The sequence below is a fragment of the Erpetoichthys calabaricus genome, chromosome 3 (assembly GCF_900747795.2).
Source record: "Erpetoichthys calabaricus chromosome 3, fErpCal1.3, whole genome shotgun sequence".
NCBI classification, from domain to species: Eukaryota; Metazoa; Chordata; class Cladistia; order Polypteriformes; family Polypteridae; genus Erpetoichthys; species Erpetoichthys calabaricus.
This window is the reverse complement of record NC_041396.2, coordinates 252,197,186-252,217,203: the sequence shown is the minus strand read 5'-3', so window position 1 is coordinate 252,217,203 and position 20,018 is coordinate 252,197,186. Positions and strand designations below refer to the sequence as shown.

At 39.8% G+C, this 20,018-nt stretch overlaps 1 protein-coding gene across 5 annotated transcripts in view; it reads left to right on the top strand.

Annotated features, from left to right (window-relative positions):
• Window positions 1-20,018, top strand: part of timeless (timeless circadian clock) — a 54,283-nt gene that overhangs the window by 22,076 nt on the left and 12,189 nt on the right. For all 5 annotated transcript variants that reach the window (XM_051925204.1, XM_051925205.1, XM_051925202.1 and 2 more), the window contains exons 6-13: window positions 3,812-3,913; window positions 7,500-7,655; window positions 7,753-7,886; window positions 8,452-8,539; window positions 10,661-10,837; window positions 11,045-11,262; window positions 19,404-19,507; window positions 19,703-19,872. In XM_051925204.1, the coding sequence (XP_051781164.1) occupies window positions 3,812-3,913; window positions 7,500-7,655; window positions 7,753-7,886; window positions 8,452-8,539; window positions 10,661-10,837; window positions 11,045-11,262; window positions 19,404-19,507; window positions 19,703-19,872 (1,149 nt within the window). The remainder of the gene's footprint in view (window positions 1-3,811; window positions 3,914-7,499; window positions 7,656-7,752; window positions 7,887-8,451; window positions 8,540-10,660; window positions 10,838-11,044; window positions 11,263-19,403; window positions 19,508-19,702; window positions 19,873-20,018) is intronic.

Sequence of the window (20,018 nt, the reverse complement as noted above, 5' to 3'; positions counted from 1 at the left end):
GCATATAGATATCCATCCATCCATCCATCCTCTTCCACTTATCCGAGGTCGGGTCGCAGGGGCAGCAGCTTGAGCAGAGGTGCCCAGACTTCCCTCTCCCCGGCCACTTCTAGCTCTTCCGGGAGAATCCCGAGGCGTTCCCAGGCCAGCCGGGAGACATAGTCCCTCCAGCGTGTCCTGGTCTTCCCCGGGGCCTCCTCCCAGTTGGACGTGACCGGAACACCTCACCAGGGAGGCGTCCAGGAGGCATCCTGATCAGATGCCCGAGCCACCTCATCTGACTCCTACTCTGAGCCCCTCCCGGATGACTGAGCTTCTCACCCTATCTTTAAGGGAGAGCCCAGACACCCTGTGGAGAAAACTCATTTCAGCCGCTTGTATTCGCGATCTCGTTCTTTCGGTCACTACCCATAGCTCATGACCATAGGTGAGGGTAGGAACATAGATCGACTGGTAAATTGAGGGCTTTGCCTTACGGCTCAGCTCCTTTTTCACCACGACAGACCGATGCAGAGCCCGCATCACTGCGGACGCCACACCGATCCGCCTGTCGATCTCGCGCTCCATTCTTCCCTCACTCGTGAACAAGACCCCGAGATACTTGAACTCCTCCACTTGGGACAGGATCTCGCTCCCAACCCTGAGAGGGCACTCCACCCTTTTCCAGCTGAGGACCATGGTCTCGGATTTGGAGGTGCTGATTCCCATCCCAGCCGCTTCACAGTCAGCTGCAAACCGATCCAGAGAGAGCTGAAGATCACGGCCTGATGAAGCAAACAGGACAACATCATCTGCAAAAAGCAGTGACCCAATCCTGAGTCCACCAAACCGGACCCCCTCAACACCCTGGCTGCGCCTAGAAATTCTGTCCATAAAAGTTCTGAACAGAATCTGTGACAAAGGGCAGCCCTGGCAGAGTCCAACTCTCACTGGAAACGGGTTCGACTTACTGCCAGCAATGCGGACCAAGCTCTTGACACCGATCGTACAGGGACCGAACAGCTCTTATCAGGGGGTCCGGTACCCCATACTCTCGGAGTACCCCCCACAGGATTCCCCGAGGGACATGGTCGAACGCCTTTTCCAAGTCCACAAAACACATGTAGACTGGTTGGGCGAACTCTCATGCACCCTCCAGGACCCTGCTAAGGGTGTAGAGCTGGTCCACTGTTCCACGACCAGGACGAAAACCACACTGTTCCTCCTGAATCCGAGGTTCGACTATCCGACGGACCCTCCTCTCCAGAACCCCCGAATAGACTTTTCCAGGGAGGCTGAGGAGTGTGATTTCTCTGTAGTTGGAACACACCATCCGGTCCCCCTTCTTAAAGAGTGGGACCACCACCCCGGTCTGCCAATCCAGAGGCACTGTCCCTGATGTCCATGCGATGTTGCAGAGACGTGTCAACCAAGACAGCCCTACAACATCCAGAGCCTTGAGGAACTCCGGGCGTATCTCATCCACCCCCGGGGCCCTGCCACCAAGGAGTTTTTTGACCACCTCGGTGACCTCAGTCCCAGAGATGGGGGAGCCCACCTCCTAGTCCCCAGGCTCTGCTTCCTCATTGGAAGGCATGTTAGTGGGATTGAGGAGGTCTTCGAAGTACTCCCCCCACCGACCCACAACGTCCCGAGTCGAGGTCAGCAGCGCACCATCCCCACCATACACAGTGTTGACACTGCACTGCTTCCCCCTCCTGAGACGCCGGACGGTGGACCAGAATCTCCTTGAAGCCGTCCGAAAGTCGTTTTCCATGGCCTTCCCAAACTCCACCCATGCCCGAGTTTTTGCCTCAGCAACCACCGAAGCCGCATTCCGCTTGGCCTGCCGGTACCTATCAGCTGCCTCCAGAGTCCCACAGGACAAAAGGGACCGGTAGGACTCCTTCTTCAGCTTGACGGCATCCCTCACCGCCGGTGTCCACCAACGGGTTCAGGGATTGCCGCCACGACAGGCACCGACTACCTTACGGCCACAGCTCCGGTCAGCCGCCTCAACAATAGAGGCACGGAACATGGCCCATTCGGACTCAATGTCCCCCACCTCCCTCGGGACATGGTCGAAGTTCTGCCGGAGGTGGGAGTTGAAGCTACTTCTGACAGGGGGCTCTGCCAGATGTTCCCAGCAGACCCTCACAACACGTTTGGGCCTACCAGGCCTGACCGGCATCCTCCCCCACCATCAGAGCCACTCTTCACCCGAGTGTCCAAGACATGTGGCCGCAGGTCCGATGACACGACCACAAAGTCGATCATCGAACTGAGGCCTAGGGTGTCCTGGTGCCAAGTGCACATATGAACACCCCTATGCTTGAACATGGTGTTTGTTATGGACAATCCGTGGCGAGCACAGAAGTCCAATAACAAAACACCACTCAGGTTCAGATCGAGGGGGCCATTCCTCCCAATCACGCCCTTCCAGGTCTCACTGTCATTGTCCACGTGAGCATTGAAGTCTCCCAGCAGTACGAGGGAGTCCCCAGAAGCTATGCCCTCTAGCACCGCCTCCAGGGACTCCAAAAAGGGTGGGTACTCCGAACTGCTGTTCGGTGCATACGCACAAACAACAGTTAGGACCCGTCCCCCCACCCGAAGGCGGAGGGAGGCTACCCTCTCGTCCACCGGGGTAAACCCCTATATACAGGCTCCAAGTCGGGGGGCAATAAGTATGCCCACACCAGCTCAGCGCCTCTCACCACGGGCAACTCCATAGTGGTAGAGAGTCCAGCCCCTCTCAAGGAGATTGGTTCCAGAGTCCAAGCTGTGCGTCGAGGTGAGCCCGACTATATCTAGCCGGAACTTCTCAACCTCGCGCACAAGCTCAGGCTCCTTCCCCTTCAGAGAGGTGACATTCCACGTCCCAAGAGCCAGCTTCTGTAGCCGAGGATCGGACCGCCAAGGTCCCCGCCTTCGGCCAACACCCAACTCACACTGCACCCGACCTCCTTGGCACCTCCCATAGGTGGTGAGCCCATGGGAAGGGGAACCCACGTTGCCTCTTTGGGATGTGCCCGGCCGAGCCCCATGGGTGCAAGCCCGGCCACCAGGCGCTCGCCATCGAGCCCCACCTCCAGGTATATAGAGATAGAGATAGATAGATAGATAGATAGATAGATCGCATTTTTAAGGTAGGTAGATCATTTCGACCTGGTCATTTTAAAAGTAGCTTGTAAGCCGAAAAAGTGTGGGCACCCCTGATATACACTATCTGCTTTGATGATCAGGCCTATGATAGTCATATCGCCAGCTAGTTTAAAGATGGAGTGGGAGCTATGTTTAGTCACAGTTTTCAGGATACAAGCAGTACAGAAAGGGGCTCAGCAGTGTAGCCCATGGAGTGTCTGTGCTGTAGGTCATTGTGGAGGATGTCATGCTGATAATCTTCGTTCTATGGTCTGTCAGTTTAGTAGATCCAAAAGCCATAGAGCATAGCAGTAAGTTTAAAGTTGAGCAGTTTGGTTGTCTCCCTAGGTGGTACAATATTTCTCAAATACTAAGATGTATCAGGATCCCAGCATAGCAGCATTATTATCCAGATGTTTAAAGAATATGATATTCTTTTTGGATTAGTTTTGATGATATGCAAACTGGAGGAGTGGTCCAGACTATCTCAAACATTATGCTTTAAGTATATCTTACTCCAGTAATAATTTTACTCCTTGCTGAAAATGTCTTGCCTAGCCAAGGCTTTTCTTTCTTTCTTATTCAAAGGTTAGACTTTTGACCCTGAAGTCAGCTGAAAGATGGCTTTAATTAGTGTAGTGTATAATTGGAATACTTTCATTTATAACCAGTTTATCTTTGCTGTTAGGACTGGGAGCAGCGGCAAGAAGAAGACACCTTACTGATTGAGCGCATCCTTCTACTGGTGAGGAATGTCCTTCACGTTCCTGCAGACCCCAAGGAAGAACAGGTAAAAGGTCTGAAAAGGTCATTGACAGTGGAAGCTTAATATTATGATTAAATATAGGAATGAGGTGACTTACTGTACAAGACCAAAATACATATAATTTGTTCACATGTAAATTTTGTTTATAATTGGAGCTCAGGTGGGTTTAGCCACCTGCCCTGGATCAAACAGTGAGTTGTAGGGGTGGACTTTTTAGCCACAAAATATGTTGTAGCATAAATTTAAGTACCTGACTTTGTTTTAGACAGAGACCATAATTGCAAGGATTACAGTGATCCCTCGCTATATCGCGCTTCGCCTTTCACGGCTTCACTCCATCGCGGATTTTATATGTAAGCATATTTAAATATATATCGCGGATTTTTCGCTGCTTTGCGGGTTTCTGCGGACAATGGGTCTTTTAATTTCTGGTACATGCTTCCTCAGTTGGTTTGCCCAGTTGATTTCATACAAGGGATGCTATTGGCAGATGGCTGAGAAGCTACCCAACTTACTTTCTCTCTCTCTCTCTCTCTCTCTCTCTCTCTCTCTCTCTCTCTCTCTTGCGCTGACGTAGGGGGGTGTGAGCAGGGGGGCTGTTCGCACACCTAGACGATGGGGACGTTGCTACCTTCTGTGTGCAGCTGCTTCCTGAAGGACATGCTGCACGGTGCTTCGCATACTTAAAAGCTCAAAGGGCACGTATTGATTTTTGACTTTGTTTTTCTCTGGCTCTCTCTCTCTCTCTCCCTGCTCCTGACGGAGGGGGTGTGAGCTGCCGCCTTCAACAGCTTTGTACCGGCGGTGCTTCGCATACTTAAAAGCCAAACAGCCCTATTGATTTTTTTTTTTGACTGCTTGCTTTGTTCTCTCTCTCTCTCCTGACGTGCACTCCTTTGAAAAGGAAGATATGTTTGCATTCTTTTAATTGTGAGACAGAACTGTCATCTCTGTCTTGTCATGGAGCACAGTTTAAACTTTTGAAAAAGAGACAAATGTTTGTTTGCAGTGTTTGAATAACGTTCCTGTCTCTCTACAACCTCCTGTGTTTCTGCGCAAATCTGTGACCCAAGCATGACAATATCAAAATAACCATATAAACATATGGTTTCTACTTCGCGGATTTTCTTATTTCGCGGGTGGCTCTGGAACGCAACCCCCGCGATGGAGGAGGGATTACTGTATACAGTATTCCTGTCCTATTTACCTTTTAGCAATATTTAATAATTCACTTTCTTTCGAAAATTATGCAGCTAAAATCAAGATAAAGCATAGTCTTCTTATCAAGATGGTTTGTACATGTGCTACTCAGTGGCAGAATACTCTGGGGCTGAGTAGCTCAAAATATTGATTTACAGCTACATGAAAACATGCAATTCACATTACGAACCATTTGCACTGAAATGACTCCCATTAATACCAAACATCTCTGTCAATCAAATGTGCAGCCCTCACAGCTAAGGTAGTCAGCAGCGTTGAATCATACACCTTTTACTCTGTTGTTCTAAAATGTTTCACTCCAACTTAAAAATCTTTTGTTATTGTTATTATTATTTATTGAAAGAACCATTAATTAAGGTCTTTGTCAAGTTTTTATAAAAAAGAACATCAGGCCTTCTGAGAACCCACTAAGATAATAGTGGCAAGACATGAAAAAGGCCATTCCCACTCAAAAACACCAAAATGACAATGAATTGAAGTAAGTCAGCAAGGAGGAGTAACCCAAAATGCTCACATTTGTGTGAGAGACCAGTAACTACTATAAATGGCTGGTTACATTTCTCTGGACAACTGAAAAATGTATCCTGCGCCAATCATTGCTGGTTCGGTTTTATAGACCTGTCATTTAAAGTATACTCACTTTCTCAGTAACTGTTTGGTATGGCAATGTAGTTCTTGCTCAAAGTGTAAACTGCAGCATGTCATTCAAAATGCAAAAAACATTGTAAGCCTGAGTCTGCCCTCTATTGAGGACCTGAATACGTAATCGTTCAGGAAATATAATCAACGACCATCTCCCAGGCAACCATCTCTTTTAGTTACTATCTATCACAGAAATGTTACCATGCATTGAAAGCAAGAACTAGTAGACACAAATACTTCCTTTCCTATTGATGTTACAAGTACTCTGCTTAAATGCAGTCTGTGATTCATCACTGACTCTCAGATCACTAATATTCAACTTAAATTATGCTTACTTTATGAAGACTACTCTATTTAATACTTGGCATGGGTATAGTTAAACATTGTCATATTGTTTTCCATATTATGTTTTGTGTAATATATTAATATTCCCAGTCACTGTACTGCATAGTATATAATGTTAGAGTGTCATACAATGCATATTGTGCTGTTAATTGTATTTAAGTTTGTCACCTATGGATGTAACACCAAAGGAAATTCCTATCAACTATATTGCCGGGCAATAAAGTAAGTTCATAAAGGTGTAGTATATAACCATTTATTAAATGCTATTTTCTCACATAAACTATTTGAAATTGTGTAAGTTCTTTTAGTAAAATCATTGAAATGAGCAACACAAGTCTGCATTTTTGCCTACTCCAAATTCATTTTATCTGAAATTAGACATTAGTGGAAAATCTTCTTACACACAATAAAAAAGGCAGACAGGCAAATACTTTTTTTTAGCACTGTGTAATGCAGGTATTTCAACTTATCATGGATTGAATTTCATGGCAATGCTGTATGAAAATACTGAACTGAAAGATTTTATTGATGCTGGTTGATAGTAAATCTGTCTGCTGTGGTTAAAAATTGCTGATCTGCATCTTCAACACTGAGGTTTGTTTCTGGCATTGAAAATCATTATTTGTTGCTAATAGTGCGCTAAACATAGATGAGAGTCCCATTTCAGGCTGCAACAATATTTCAAGACAAGTTGTAAAAATGCTTGCAAGATTATTAACATTGTGCCTTCACCGAGGGTTATACTGTGTGTGTGTGTGTGTATATATGTATATATATATGTGTATATATATATATATATATATATATATATATATATATAGTAATTCATGGCACCACCATCAACAAAATGGTGCTATAGTATAATCTTCAAATAGCTGTAGTTGCTGCATACTTTTCTTACATTATTGGTTATTCTAGTTTTCTGGTCCAGTATTTAGAGAGAATTGCTATCATTTTTTTTTTTTTTTGCTTACCTGCGATTGTGTGCTCTGAAACAATGTTAATAATATTGCACTACATTTACCTTTACTTCCATAAACCATTTCAGCATGACTTTAACAGGTGTATATATACTGTATATAACAAGAATGCCAGTTGCTACCATTTCCAGGTAAGAGGCTATAAGCAGCATACTATATGTATACGTCACACTTAAAAAATGTTTAGTAATTTCCAAGAATGGAGGAAATTATGATGGTTTATCAATTGGAAGTTGGTTTGTGAACGTCTTTGATTTGCTGGTGATTGTGAATGAGACGATAAAATGGGTATGTAAATGGAGTTACTACCTCAGGCTAGGTAAATTTAAATGACAGAAAAGCAAATATTACGATTTTCTCATGTTATGTGTCTACAATTAAAGATCTGTTTGCCAAACATATATCATATCTCTCCCAACTAGAGTGTAGATGATGATGCCAGTGTTCATGACAAGCTGTTGTGGGCTGTTCATATTAGTGGAATGGATGACCTCATTAAGTTTCTGGGAAGCTGCCCAAGTGAGCAACAGTGGAGTATGCATGTACTGGAGATCATCTCATTGATGTTCAGGGATCAGGTAAATGGGGAAGTGCCACTTCTTGGCTATGTACTTTTGTCAGGGGCATTTGAATTTTTTTTGAAACTCATCTTATTTCATTTTGTTTTTATTTCAGATTCCAGAGCAGCTTTCTAGTGCTGGGCAGGCACGTTCAGTTAAGGAAAAGGAAAAGGATACTCAAGATCTGGAAATCCTGAGACAGAAGGAGATATCAGAGAAGAGAAATCGTATACTGCAAAGAGGAACACGGTAATTTTTATTTCATTTTTATTTTTTGATAGTTCATGTAAACCATAGATAGTTAATACTCTGATAGTAGTCCTTCATAAATGGGTCAGCAGGCTTACAGTTGCACATTCTCTCTATTTTCTTCATAGTGGTTACATAAAATACTGGTACCTGAAGGCATGTGAAAGAAAATCATAAACATTTAATCATTTTCTTTAGATAACTTTGTTTGTACTATTCACTCACTAGCTTAATCTGGATTAATTTTTGCTGGAGAAGGTGCAATAACAACTGAAGCCATCCTATCCTCAATCACAGTTTCCAAATTCTCCTGGGTACAACCTAGACTTTTGTAGGCCAGTAGAGAGAGAGAGAGAGAGAGAGAGAGAAAGATAACCGCTTCAGCATGTTTTGGGTCTGGCCCTTCATCTTTACTTGATTTACCATGCATGGTGTGTTTCCTTTTGGAAGTTTCAACCATTTCGTCTGGCTCTTTTTGGTTTGAAAAAACTATGCTTCTGTTCTGAGATCCTTTTATATTCTTTTTTTCCCTATATTTAACTTAAACTTTACTTTTTGCATTTAGGCATTCTCGGTTTGGTGGCTCCTATGTTGTTCAGGGTCTAAAGTCTATTGGGGACAAAGACATCATCTTCCACAAAGGACTGCATAATGTGAGTTTTTTTTGTTTTGTTTTTCTTTTAATGAGTATAGAGAAATAAGGCAGGATAGAATTTATAGAATGTTAAACTATATAATACACTGTACTTGCAAGAAGGTAGTAAAAAAGATCAAACAATTACTTGATGGGTTTGCATAGCATTCTCTCTGAGTACACAGCTGAGAATTGAGATAAACAGAAGTCAAATTTAAAGTGCTTTGAACCTGCTTAAACAGTGTTCAGCAACAATTATGCCACACGATTTATATAATAATACATTTTATTTATATAGCGCCTTTCCCATGCTCAAGGCACTTGAACCAGATAAATAAATAAAGAAGATTAAGACAGTGAATTCTGAAAAAAAAGAAACAGACAACATAATTGATGGTCTAGTACACACACACACACACACAGGTCACATTAGCATCTTGACAGAGAAGTAAACTGAGAGAAGGGTAATAAAGTCACGTAGAGCTAAAAGCCTTCCTGAACAGATGAGTCTTGAGTTGTTTTTAAAAGAATTCATGGAGTCAGCTGACCTGTTTAATTTTGGTAGGTCATTCCAGAGTCTGGGCGCAATACAGCTGAAGTCCCTGTCACCCATGGTGTGTAGATTAGTGAGGGGCACAACAAGATTGCCAGAATCAGAGGACCTTAGTGGGCGGGCAGGCATATAGTGATGGAGAAGGTCACTGATGTAGTTTGGCGCGAGGTTATTTAAGGCTTTGTAAGTTATTAGTAGGATTTTATATTCGATTCTTTAAGACACAGGGAGCCAGTGGAGACGGAGCAGGATGGGTGTGATGTGCTCGCTGCTGCTGGTTCGAGTAAGGACTCTTGCAGCTGAGTTTTGAATAAGCTGGAGCTGTGATATAAGATTAGAAGGGGCACCTGCCAGTAGGGAATTACAATAATCGATGCGGGATGTGATAAAAGCATGGACAAGTTTCTCAGTGTTAGAAAAGGAGAGGAAGGAGCGAACATAGGATATGTTATGGAGGTGAAAGTAAGAAAGTTTCTTAATGTGATTTATGTGGGCGGAATAAGAGAGGGAGGAATCAAAAATGACACCAAGATTTTTTACAGTAGAGGCAGGTCTGATGAGATCACCGCCAAGATGGACTGGGAAGGAGCTCATTTTATTAAGTTGCATTTTAGTCCCAATTTGCAGGAGTTCAGTTTTATTGCAATTTAATTTTAAAGAGTTCTGCTCCATACAGGTTTTAATTTCACTAAGGCAGGTTGTGAGCTGAGAAAGCTCTGATGAAGTTCCACTTCTAAAATTTAAATAGAGTTGAGTATCATCTGCATAAAAATGATAACCCAGTCCATAGCTACGGATAATATGGCCAAGGGGAAGCATGTAAATACAGAAAAGCAGAGGACCGAGGACAGAGCCTTGAGGGACTCCTTGTGTGACTGGCGCTGAGCTGGATCTGCTTTTGCCAAGACTAACAAACTCTTGCCTATCAGTCAGATAGAACTTGAACCACTGGAGGGCAGTGCCAGAGATACCCAGCATGTTCTCCATTCTGGGCAGTAGGATATCATGTCTGACAGTGTCAAATGCTGCACTGAGGTCTAACAGAATTAATATGCTGGTTTGTCCAGAGTCTGCTGCCATAAGCAAATCATTGGTTACCTGCAGCAGAGCAGTTTCACAGCTGTGCCGCGCCCTGAAACCAGACTGAAAGGGTTCCATCAAATTATTAGAGGTTAGGTAATTGGTGAGTTGGGAAGCTACAACACGCTCAAGAACTTTTGACAGGAAAGGTAAGTGGGAAATAGGCCGGAAATTGTTAAGATTATCAGCATCAAGGCCAGACTTTTTTAACATTGGGGTTACAGAAGCAATTTTAAAAGTGAGCGGCACAGAGCCAGTGTCAGTGTTATAATATTCCCTACATGCATTTTTATTTTCTTATTTTTGTCTTTTTTCTCTTTCTTCATCATGTAAAGCACTTTGATCTACATCATTTGTATGAAAATGTGCTACATAAGTAAATGATGTTGTTGTTATGTAAGGAAAGTGATAGTTTACTGCAAATCTTTAGTAGTGCTCAGTACAGAAGAAAGTTGCTGCTTCTCTTTGTCATTAATGCTTGATGTATGGTCTCTGTACCTGTTATAGTTCAAAAATTACAGCCATGACACTGGTAAGGAAATTCGCAAAGTCCCAAAAAGGCAACAGATGGCCAGAGATGCTGAAATGAAACGACGATCAGCTCTTAATGTGCGCATCTTTCTAAAGGAGTTTTGCATAGACTTCCTGGAGAACTGCTACAATCGTCTTATGTATCAAGTCAAGGTGGGTTACTTTATATCAAATATAATTTAGTATAACAACACTAAAAGGCCATGCCTGGCTCCCAGAATGCAGTGCTAGTCTCTTGATGGCATATACTTCAGCTAAGTTGTTTAAGTTGCTTGAAAAGGATAAGTTGCTCAGTAGTCCCTGGTGGGGCCAAATGTAAATGCCTTTTATCAAATGCTCAATTGATTGCAACCTTTTTAGGACAATCTGATTCGGGAGCGGGCTGAACAACATGATGAAACTTACTACCTGTGGGCAGTATCCTTCTTCATGGAATTTAACCGATGCCACCACTTCAAGCCAGAGTTGGTGTCCGAAACTGTGTCCATTCGAACTTTTCACTTCATTGAGCAAAATCTCACAAACTACTATGAGATGATGTTGACAGATCGTAAAGAGGCTCTATCTTGGGCACGCAGGTAGGTTAATTAGCATTGTTTTGCTGTGACAGAATTTGATAAATAAGGTGGTTTTCACATTTCTGAATTTTTCTTCAGGGATAAATGCTCTTTTAGATATCCAAAACAATATTTGAATTTCAAATGTGGAGCTTCTGTAATTTTCCTCTTTGTTCAGATTGTAAGCCATAACTTCCGTATCTACAGTTTTAATACAGTTGAAATGCATAAGAAAATGGATCCAAGCTATCAAAGGAGATGAAGGACCAAAATATGTTATGTGTCATGACAGCATATATTTATAGCTACTGCTTCATATTTAATGACTACATAGAGTCTCTATGTGCCGCTTTAAAACTGATGCTATGCCAAGCCTTTTAAGCTGGAACAACTTTGGTGTACCTTACGGACATGTTAATTAACTTTTGAAAGGGCAACTGCTCATCTTAGTGCTAATGAGCTAGAGTATGTGCAAATGAAAACAAAACACCAGCTCCCTTTTCCAAGGAACACAGCTATATGATGGCACCTGATCCTAGTTAGCATACACAATTTAACATAACTGCAATTAGATTAAATTTTTTTTCTGACTAGCAAGATTAACTGTAACTTTAAGATCACATGTAACTCTGCATTTTCATTGGATTCAAGGAAGGAACTTAATGATTCCATTGACCTTATAGTGAACACATTTACATGCAGACTAAATTTCACTAGTCCTCATAGCATAAAATTTCCCCTTGCACAAGTTGAAAGTTCAAAGTAATTTTTAAAAAATACCTTAAATGTATACAGATCCTCTTTCTTCCTCACATCACTCTCTTGAATACTTCACCATTGCAAATGTTTAACACTGAATTACGTATACAACAAACTTTTTGAAACAATAAAGAGGTAATAGTCACCAGGAAATTATATCGATCAAATATGGTAAATTTACAGTATAAGATTACAGCTAATTCAGTTATTTATTCTGTATTAAAACATATTGATGTTTCTTGAAACCCAGAGAAATAACATTAAAGGATAAGTTATGTATTTTAGAAAGTTATTTCTTTTCAAACATGGTATATATACATATGCCATTTAGAACTGTTTTCTAAAGTAAGGCGTTTTCTGTAAGGTTTACATAGCCAGTCCTTGTGTTTTATAGTGGATGTTATGGGGCACATGACACTTGGAAAACAAAGCTAATAAAGTTGTTTAGCATTAGTCTGTCTTGAGATTACACCCACATTGTAAAATAGCTTATATATGTAATTTTTGAGCAAAAAAATCAATATTATGAGATTCAGCCATTTTAAAAGAAGACCAACTAAGCACACTATTAGTTCTTGTGTTCATTCGCAAGAACCTTTTACTCCCAGGGGTGTGGTTTTGTCTCAAAAGACAAAATTACAGAAACTGTGCTCCTTTCTTGATTATTATTTTGATTTATTTCCATATTTATGCGAGGAATCTTCCCAGGAAGTCCAGTTCCTAATTTGTTTAAACATGCCATAGTGCAACCATTAATCAAAAAACCAAGCCTAGATCCCACTGTGCTATCCAATTTTAGACCGATTTCCAAGCTTCCATTTCTCTCCAAAATTTTGGAGAGAAGTGTGTATATTCAATTGAAAGCCTTTTTAGATAAAAGTGATGTACTCGAAGTGTTTCAATCTGGTTTTAAGCCGCTTTACAGTACTGAAACCGCATTACTGAAGGTTTTTAATGACATCCTTTTGGCAACAGACTCAGGGGATTATGTGATTTTAGTTCTGCTCGATTTAACAGCTGCTTTTGATACCATAGGTCATAGTATTTTATTATCTCGTCTGGAGCACTGTGTGGGCATTCGTGGTACTGCCTTGGCATGGTTTAAATCATACTTGACTCAAAGAACTTTTTCAGTGAGGCTAGATGAATTTAGATCTTCCTCTGCTTCACTATCATGTGGGGTTCCGCAAGGCTCCATACTTGGTCCTCTGCTATTTCCTTTGTATCTACTGCCTCTTGGCTCTATTCTTAGAAAGCATAAAATTGCTTTCCATTGTTATGCAGATGATACTCAGGTTTATGTACCCTTCAAACGCAAGGATGCTTACTCCATACAAACTTTGGTTATGTGCCTAGAAGAGGTGAAAGCATGGATGGCAGTGAACTTTTTAAATTTTAATGACAATAAGACAGAGGTTATAGTTTTTGGTCCTGGGGGCACCAGTGGGTCTATTTCTACTTCTTCTCCTGTGGATTTGGGTCCCCTTGCACAATATGGTATGCCTGTTATTACAAATTTGGGTTTTAGGATAGATGACGATTTTAGACTGGATGGTCAGATCAGTACGGTGGTGAAATCTTGTTTTTTTTCAGCTAAGACGTTTGGCGAAGATAAAAAACATTCTTTCCAAAGATCAATTTACAACAGTAATCCACGCCTTCATTACAACCCGATTGGACTATTGTAATTTGTTGTATGTTGGTGTTAGCCAGTCCTCCCTGTCTCGGCTGCAGCTGGTGCAAAATGCTGCTGTACGCCTTTTAACTGGCACGCGAAAGAATGAGCACATCACACCTGTATTATCGTCACTGCACTGGCTGCCTGTTCAGTTTAGAGTTCGTTTTAAGATTCTTTTATTTGTTTTCAAGTCCTTAAATGGGCTTGCTCCGCCCTACCTCGCTGAGATGCTGCATATGCACTCTCCTTCCCGCTCACTCAGATCAGCTGGTCAGCTGCTTCTGGATGTGCCTAGGACTCGGCGAAAGCTCAGGGGGATAGGGCTTTTTCCATTGTGGCTCCAAGGCTCTGGAATTCACTGCCGATCCACATTAGACAGGCCTCCTCACTGCCCATTTTTAAGTCTGCTCTTAAGACTTACCTTTTTGGTTTGGCGTTTGATCCTGTGTGAGCAATTGATTTTACTCTGTTTTAACTCTGTTTACTTGTTTTTACTATGTTTTAATTAGTTTTATTTATTGTATTTTATTTACTTAGTTATTATTTTGTTTTTGTTTAAAATTTATTTTAGTCTATGTTCAGCACTTTGGTCAGCGGCTGTTGTATATAAAGTGCTTTATAAATAAAGTTGACTTGACTTGACTTTTATCACACAGGGAAATAGAAAATGTAACCTTACCTCAAGAAAAATAGTACCAGGAATATTTAATAAAGTTATTATGTCTAGATCCCTATTGTTTTCACAAACTTGCGTTGGAAATACAGAAGGCATGTTTTCTTATATTGAAATTTTTGCCACTTAAAGAGGACATATTCAGTAAATGTTTAGACTTCAATTTTCCAGAGGTGTCCTGTGCCCCATAGGTTCCATTATAAAACTCCAGGACAGGCTTTTTTTTCTTTTTTCTTTTTTTTTTTTTTTTATATACATTTTTATAAAAGGCTTCACTTTAGTACACAGGTTTGCGTGACAATGCATACATGCCATGTTTATGAAGAAATAGCTGACTTAAAAGCTACCAAATTTATGCTTGAAGTATAAAAAATTAGCTAGCAGTTACTGTCAGCATACTGGTATAGAGAAATTGCAAAAATTACTTTGGTAATTATGAAGGAATACCTTCATGAAAGATGTTCATGACAGGTTATTTAAATATCTAGTCTTTTGACTGAGATCTAAATTTATTTATTTTAAAGCACATCTCACCAAATCTCATGGTGCCATGTGAAACCCAGATCTACAAATGCATAGTGCAGCATATTTTTCTTTGCTTGAAGATTACATCAGTTGTTTCCTTCCCAACCTGCATTTCTTTACTTTTCACCTGATTCTTTATTTTGTTCTCTAGTACACTCCCACATTTACAAGTCTAATCACTTGTTGCTACCTACACTCCAATGAATCATCCTGTGTTTTGTATGCCGGAATGAGCACATTTTTTCCAGGAATCCTTCATTCTCACACAATCTTGGTGCACAAGTCTGTCAAAAATTCAACACCGTGGCCTTCTGCCATCTTCAGAATTTCTGACACCACTGCATCAGGGCCCACTGCTTTTCCCTATCTTCATGTTTGTTCACAGTTTTAAAACATCCTCTTTCAAAAGCTTTACAGTTCATTCTTTTTGTTCTCTCACATTGAACATCATTATGCCATTCAGTATTCGTATATTCTTCATTCAGGTATCCTTAAACCCTTTACTATCAAACAAGATATTCAGCTCAGCATTATTCAAGCAGATAACATCTGCTACATCCTTCCTTTCTTTTGCCATCAGCTTCACAAATTCAGTTTTCTTTCCTTCATCATTCTGCAGCTCACTTGCAAACAAACCCGTCTATTGGCTTTTTATGTTTTCATACTGCATTTCTAACATTTGGTTTTTCTTTGCTTACTACTTTTCTCTCTGTGACCTTTTGCCTTTGATATGTTGGTCTGTTATATAAATGTTTATCTGGAACAGCTAGGCACTTGTTTGACATCCACGGTACTAAATGAATTTTGGTCAAAGAGGAACAGGTCTATAGAAACCACAGTGGAACATATCATGCAACCTTCATGCCAACAGTAACTTTTTTGTTTCATTAACTTTAAAATGCATTGGCACATTTAGAGCATACACAATGAGCCAATAGGATTAATGAGCAAGAGCAAGTGAGAACTTTATTAATGAACCAAAAGAAAATTCTGTATGCCTAATTTTTACTCACAGATGGCTGCACTAAACCTCAAAACCTTTCTGCTTTACCACAACTCTAATAAACCTTACATTGTTATGTTACTGCTGTGGCAAGTATCAAGGATCATTTTTATACTTATTTTTTTAGTTAAGTCATTTGTTAGAATTCTCAACACTTTTTCATCTTCTAAATGTGAATACCTATTCTCTGTCTTTAATTTCTCCTTATTTTCTTAACCAGCTGCTAATTAACAAAGGTATTAAAATGACAGAGAAACCTGCAATACATCATACTATATAACTCTGTGGTTCTTAAGCTGAATCCAAGGCCCTACTGTGGCTGCAGGTTTTGTCCCAGCTAACATTTGCTTTTAGTTGGATTCCTAACCTTAATATATCACAATGTCTATGTTTTGGTCACTTTATAAATTACAAAACTAGGTTTACTAATTTTTAGCAAAGTATAGCAAGCATTTATGTTTGTTACTTGAAGATAATGTACTTTTTTTATATTTGATTTTTGTGCTGTTAATCATCACTATAATTTTATTTGTTTGTGTGCATTGTAGTTCCTTATGTTATTAGGTTTAAGCTTTAGGATCTTTTCTGGTTATATACAGTAGTAATGAACATGCTAGCTATTAGAAGCTGCAACTTTTCAGTGTTATTCACCCTGGTGTTTCCTTCATGTATAGTTAATTGTCATTGTTGGATTACAATTAAATTGAGCAAGCTCCACAAAAAATAAAGCGAAAATGACAGAAAAAGAGTAAGGCATGTAAAACCATGACAAAAATACAAGTATTTCCATATTTCTTATAAATGTAAATTGCCCTGCTGCAATTTTCTGAAAATAGAATAAGAAACAAAATACCAGTTACTGTAATCAAACAATGAGATCAGTTAGAGGTTAAATGAGTCATTAATTTTGAAACCGAATGGATCAAAAATATGCAGCCACAGAACTGATCTTAATTTATTTTTTTTTATATATTGATTTTATTGAAATCACACAACATTCCATACAATTTTTTTATGTTATGTTTTTTTATGTTTCTGACGCATTATTGTTATCAGGCTGCACACTGTTGTAGTATCTTCATGGCCAAGAGGTTATTGTGGATCGTTGGTTGAAATCCATTGCTTTGCAATGCAAATCCTGCAACAGTGGATTGAAATATAAGTATTTTTCTAATTAATACTTTAAGTAAAATAAATGTAATAATTGTAACGTGGAATGCTAAAAAGTGATTGCTGGAACATAGATGGTCTGTTAAATCTTTGACATAAGCAAATTAGTCCTTGGTCTGGAACACTTGAATGTACCACTCACTTATTTAAAAAAAAAAAAAATCTTTTGATTGGATCAATACATTGCTTATTTGTTATGTTTTGATATTTTTTATAAAACAAAGGAATTTCAATCTATAGACTGTTTGTTTACTTTTTTAGTCTTCTGGTATTGGCAAGTCTAAACTCTCACTTTCACTATTTTTATAGGATGAAATGTAATCTTTTATGTTTTGTAAATTGCCTCTATTTGTTTATGACATGTACTAAACTTCAGTAGGTGGGAAGGCAGCAATTGCTCCTAAAAAAAAAAAAAATCCTACTGTGGTCTTAGCAGTCCTGTTTCCAGCTGCAGACTTCTTCTGTTCTTAAAATTCTTCACTTGCCACTTGCATGTGATGGTTCTGAAATCTTATTTGGTTTTGAGAGAGTTTTATTTTTCCAAATTCTGGAACGTCAGTTTCTGTACATACATGTTCTTACTTTTCTTAATTTTTCTGACTTAAATATCTCCTATAACCAAGTGATGTGATTGACAACCTTCTCTAGGCATCACCTTTACATGTTTCACCATGAAAGGTCAGCTCTCCTCACCAAAAAATATTCTGTTGTGCGCCATACAGCAGATGCATATGTCACCAATTAGTTTCCCTCCTTAAACATGTTTTCATCACATCAACAGAACACATGAATCCTCTTATCCTCAACATTTATGGTATTGAATCTAAAGCATACTTTGACTCCTTTATAAGCATCAGTACTGACTCCAATATGTCAATTTAAGTCACTAACTGCTACATTCACCTCCCACTGGGGTACCCCAGATGTCACCTTTATAAGCCCATCCCAAAACATCTCCTCTCGTTCAGTTCTACCAACTTCTGGGGCATATACCAAGACTATATTCCTTATTGGTTTACCAACAGTCATCTTAAAAACTACGCCTCCACCTCTTTATCTGCCTATGTTTGTGGCACAATTACACCAACACCAGCATTACTTTCAATGCTCCCCCGCCAGAAAAAGTTGTATCTTTGAGTATAACCACTTAGTATTCTAATACCTTTACCTGTCCATTGTGTCTGCTATACACTGAAAATGTCTACTCTCCTTTCATTCAGAACTTCCATCACTATGCCTAATTTTTCCCTTTTATATCTCTCAAGTTGCTTTCCTTACACTCTCTCCTTCAGACCTCATACTCCCTATTTCTCCTCCCTCTCCCTTCAGACCAAACTGATGTACAGTGCCTCAGGCCTTGGACCATCACAGATTTCCTAGAATGCCTTACCACTACCTAATATTTTGCAGTCCACAAATCACAGTGCCACATTTTGGCACTTGCACTGAGGTGTATGCATATCTTTAACTAAGTTTTCTTTAAAGTTTAATGTGCCCTATTTCTAAAAGATTTATGTGCCATTTTGACATAGATTAATTTTGTCCATATGTGGAATCTCCAGAAATGTCTGTTTAGGATGATATTCTGAAATAGTTAGTATAATCAGAAAATATTTTATAGGAAATGGTTTGTAAGTGGCTCTGTGCTGCTGCAGCTTAACAGAGGCAGTGCTTGCCTTTTGACTGTATGAAGTTTGTGTGTTCTGCCTGTGTCTATTCCAAATTGTGTCTCTGTGAGTATGGGTCTGTGCATGAGTAAGGTCGACAATACACTGGTGCTCTAGCTAGAGCTGCATTGTAGCCTGGGTAGTGTCCTACATTGTGAACAGTGTTGCCAGGAGGGTTTCCATCTTGCACAATCCCGAATTAAATTAACCAAGTCAAGGAATGTTATGTAATGTCATGTTTGTCAGATACTGTATTGGCATCAAATGTTGTTAAGAAGTGTGGCGATAGATGTGCCTGTTTTAAATTGACAAGGTTTTTGTCATTTTCAGATGTTCTTAAAAAATCTTAGCTTTGCTTTCTTCTGAGTCATTTTAGACTATGACAAGTTTTAATATGCATATGACTACCTTAATAAAGCTGTTGAGTGAAGTTTCAGTACAGTAAAGCATATAATTATGAAGGAGCAAACATGCTTATATGCTTCTGAAATCACAGTCTCTTTGAAGGAAACAAAAAATAGTGCTGCAAATGAAGCCTAAGCATCTTATTTAATGAAGTGATATTTGCTTTGAGCATTTGTTGGTTCCTTTGCTTTGATACATCTTTTTATTGAGTTTCCTTATTATTGTTCTCTACTTATGAAATTAAAATGTTTAAATGATGTTGGCTTGTACTTGATTTTCCAGAATGCATTTGGCCTTAAAAGCTTATCAAGAACTTCTGAAAACTGTTAGTGAAATGGACCAATCCAAAAATGAGAATGTCCGGGAAAGTGCTGGAGTTATAAAAAGTAAGTTCTTGTTACATTATTGTGCACCTAAATATAGCTTGTGTGTCTTGGTCACTATGATCATAATTTGCAATTCATTTAATTCATAATATGGAGCTTCTAATAAAAATATGAAACCTATCTTATTATTTCAATTAATATATTTGTGCTTTTATTCCTTTTACAGTGTCTTAACATTTATTTTTCCTTCATTAGGTAACATCTTCTACCTTATGGAATATAGAGAGATCTTCCTCACATTGTTGCGCAAGTTTGATGAAACAAAACAACCACGCTCTTTTCTTAAAGACCTAGTAGAGACCACTCATATCTTTGTGCGAATGCTTGAACACTACTGCAAAGGGCGTAGTAACCTCATTGTGCAGGTTTGGCTACTTTACTGCATTTATGAACTGCACTCTCTGTATTCCATTTAGCTTGTGGGGAAATGGCATTGAGGAGCGGGCATTGGATTTATATGATCTGTGTATTACGTAAATGGGAGTGTATATGGGTGTTCATGGTGTACAGC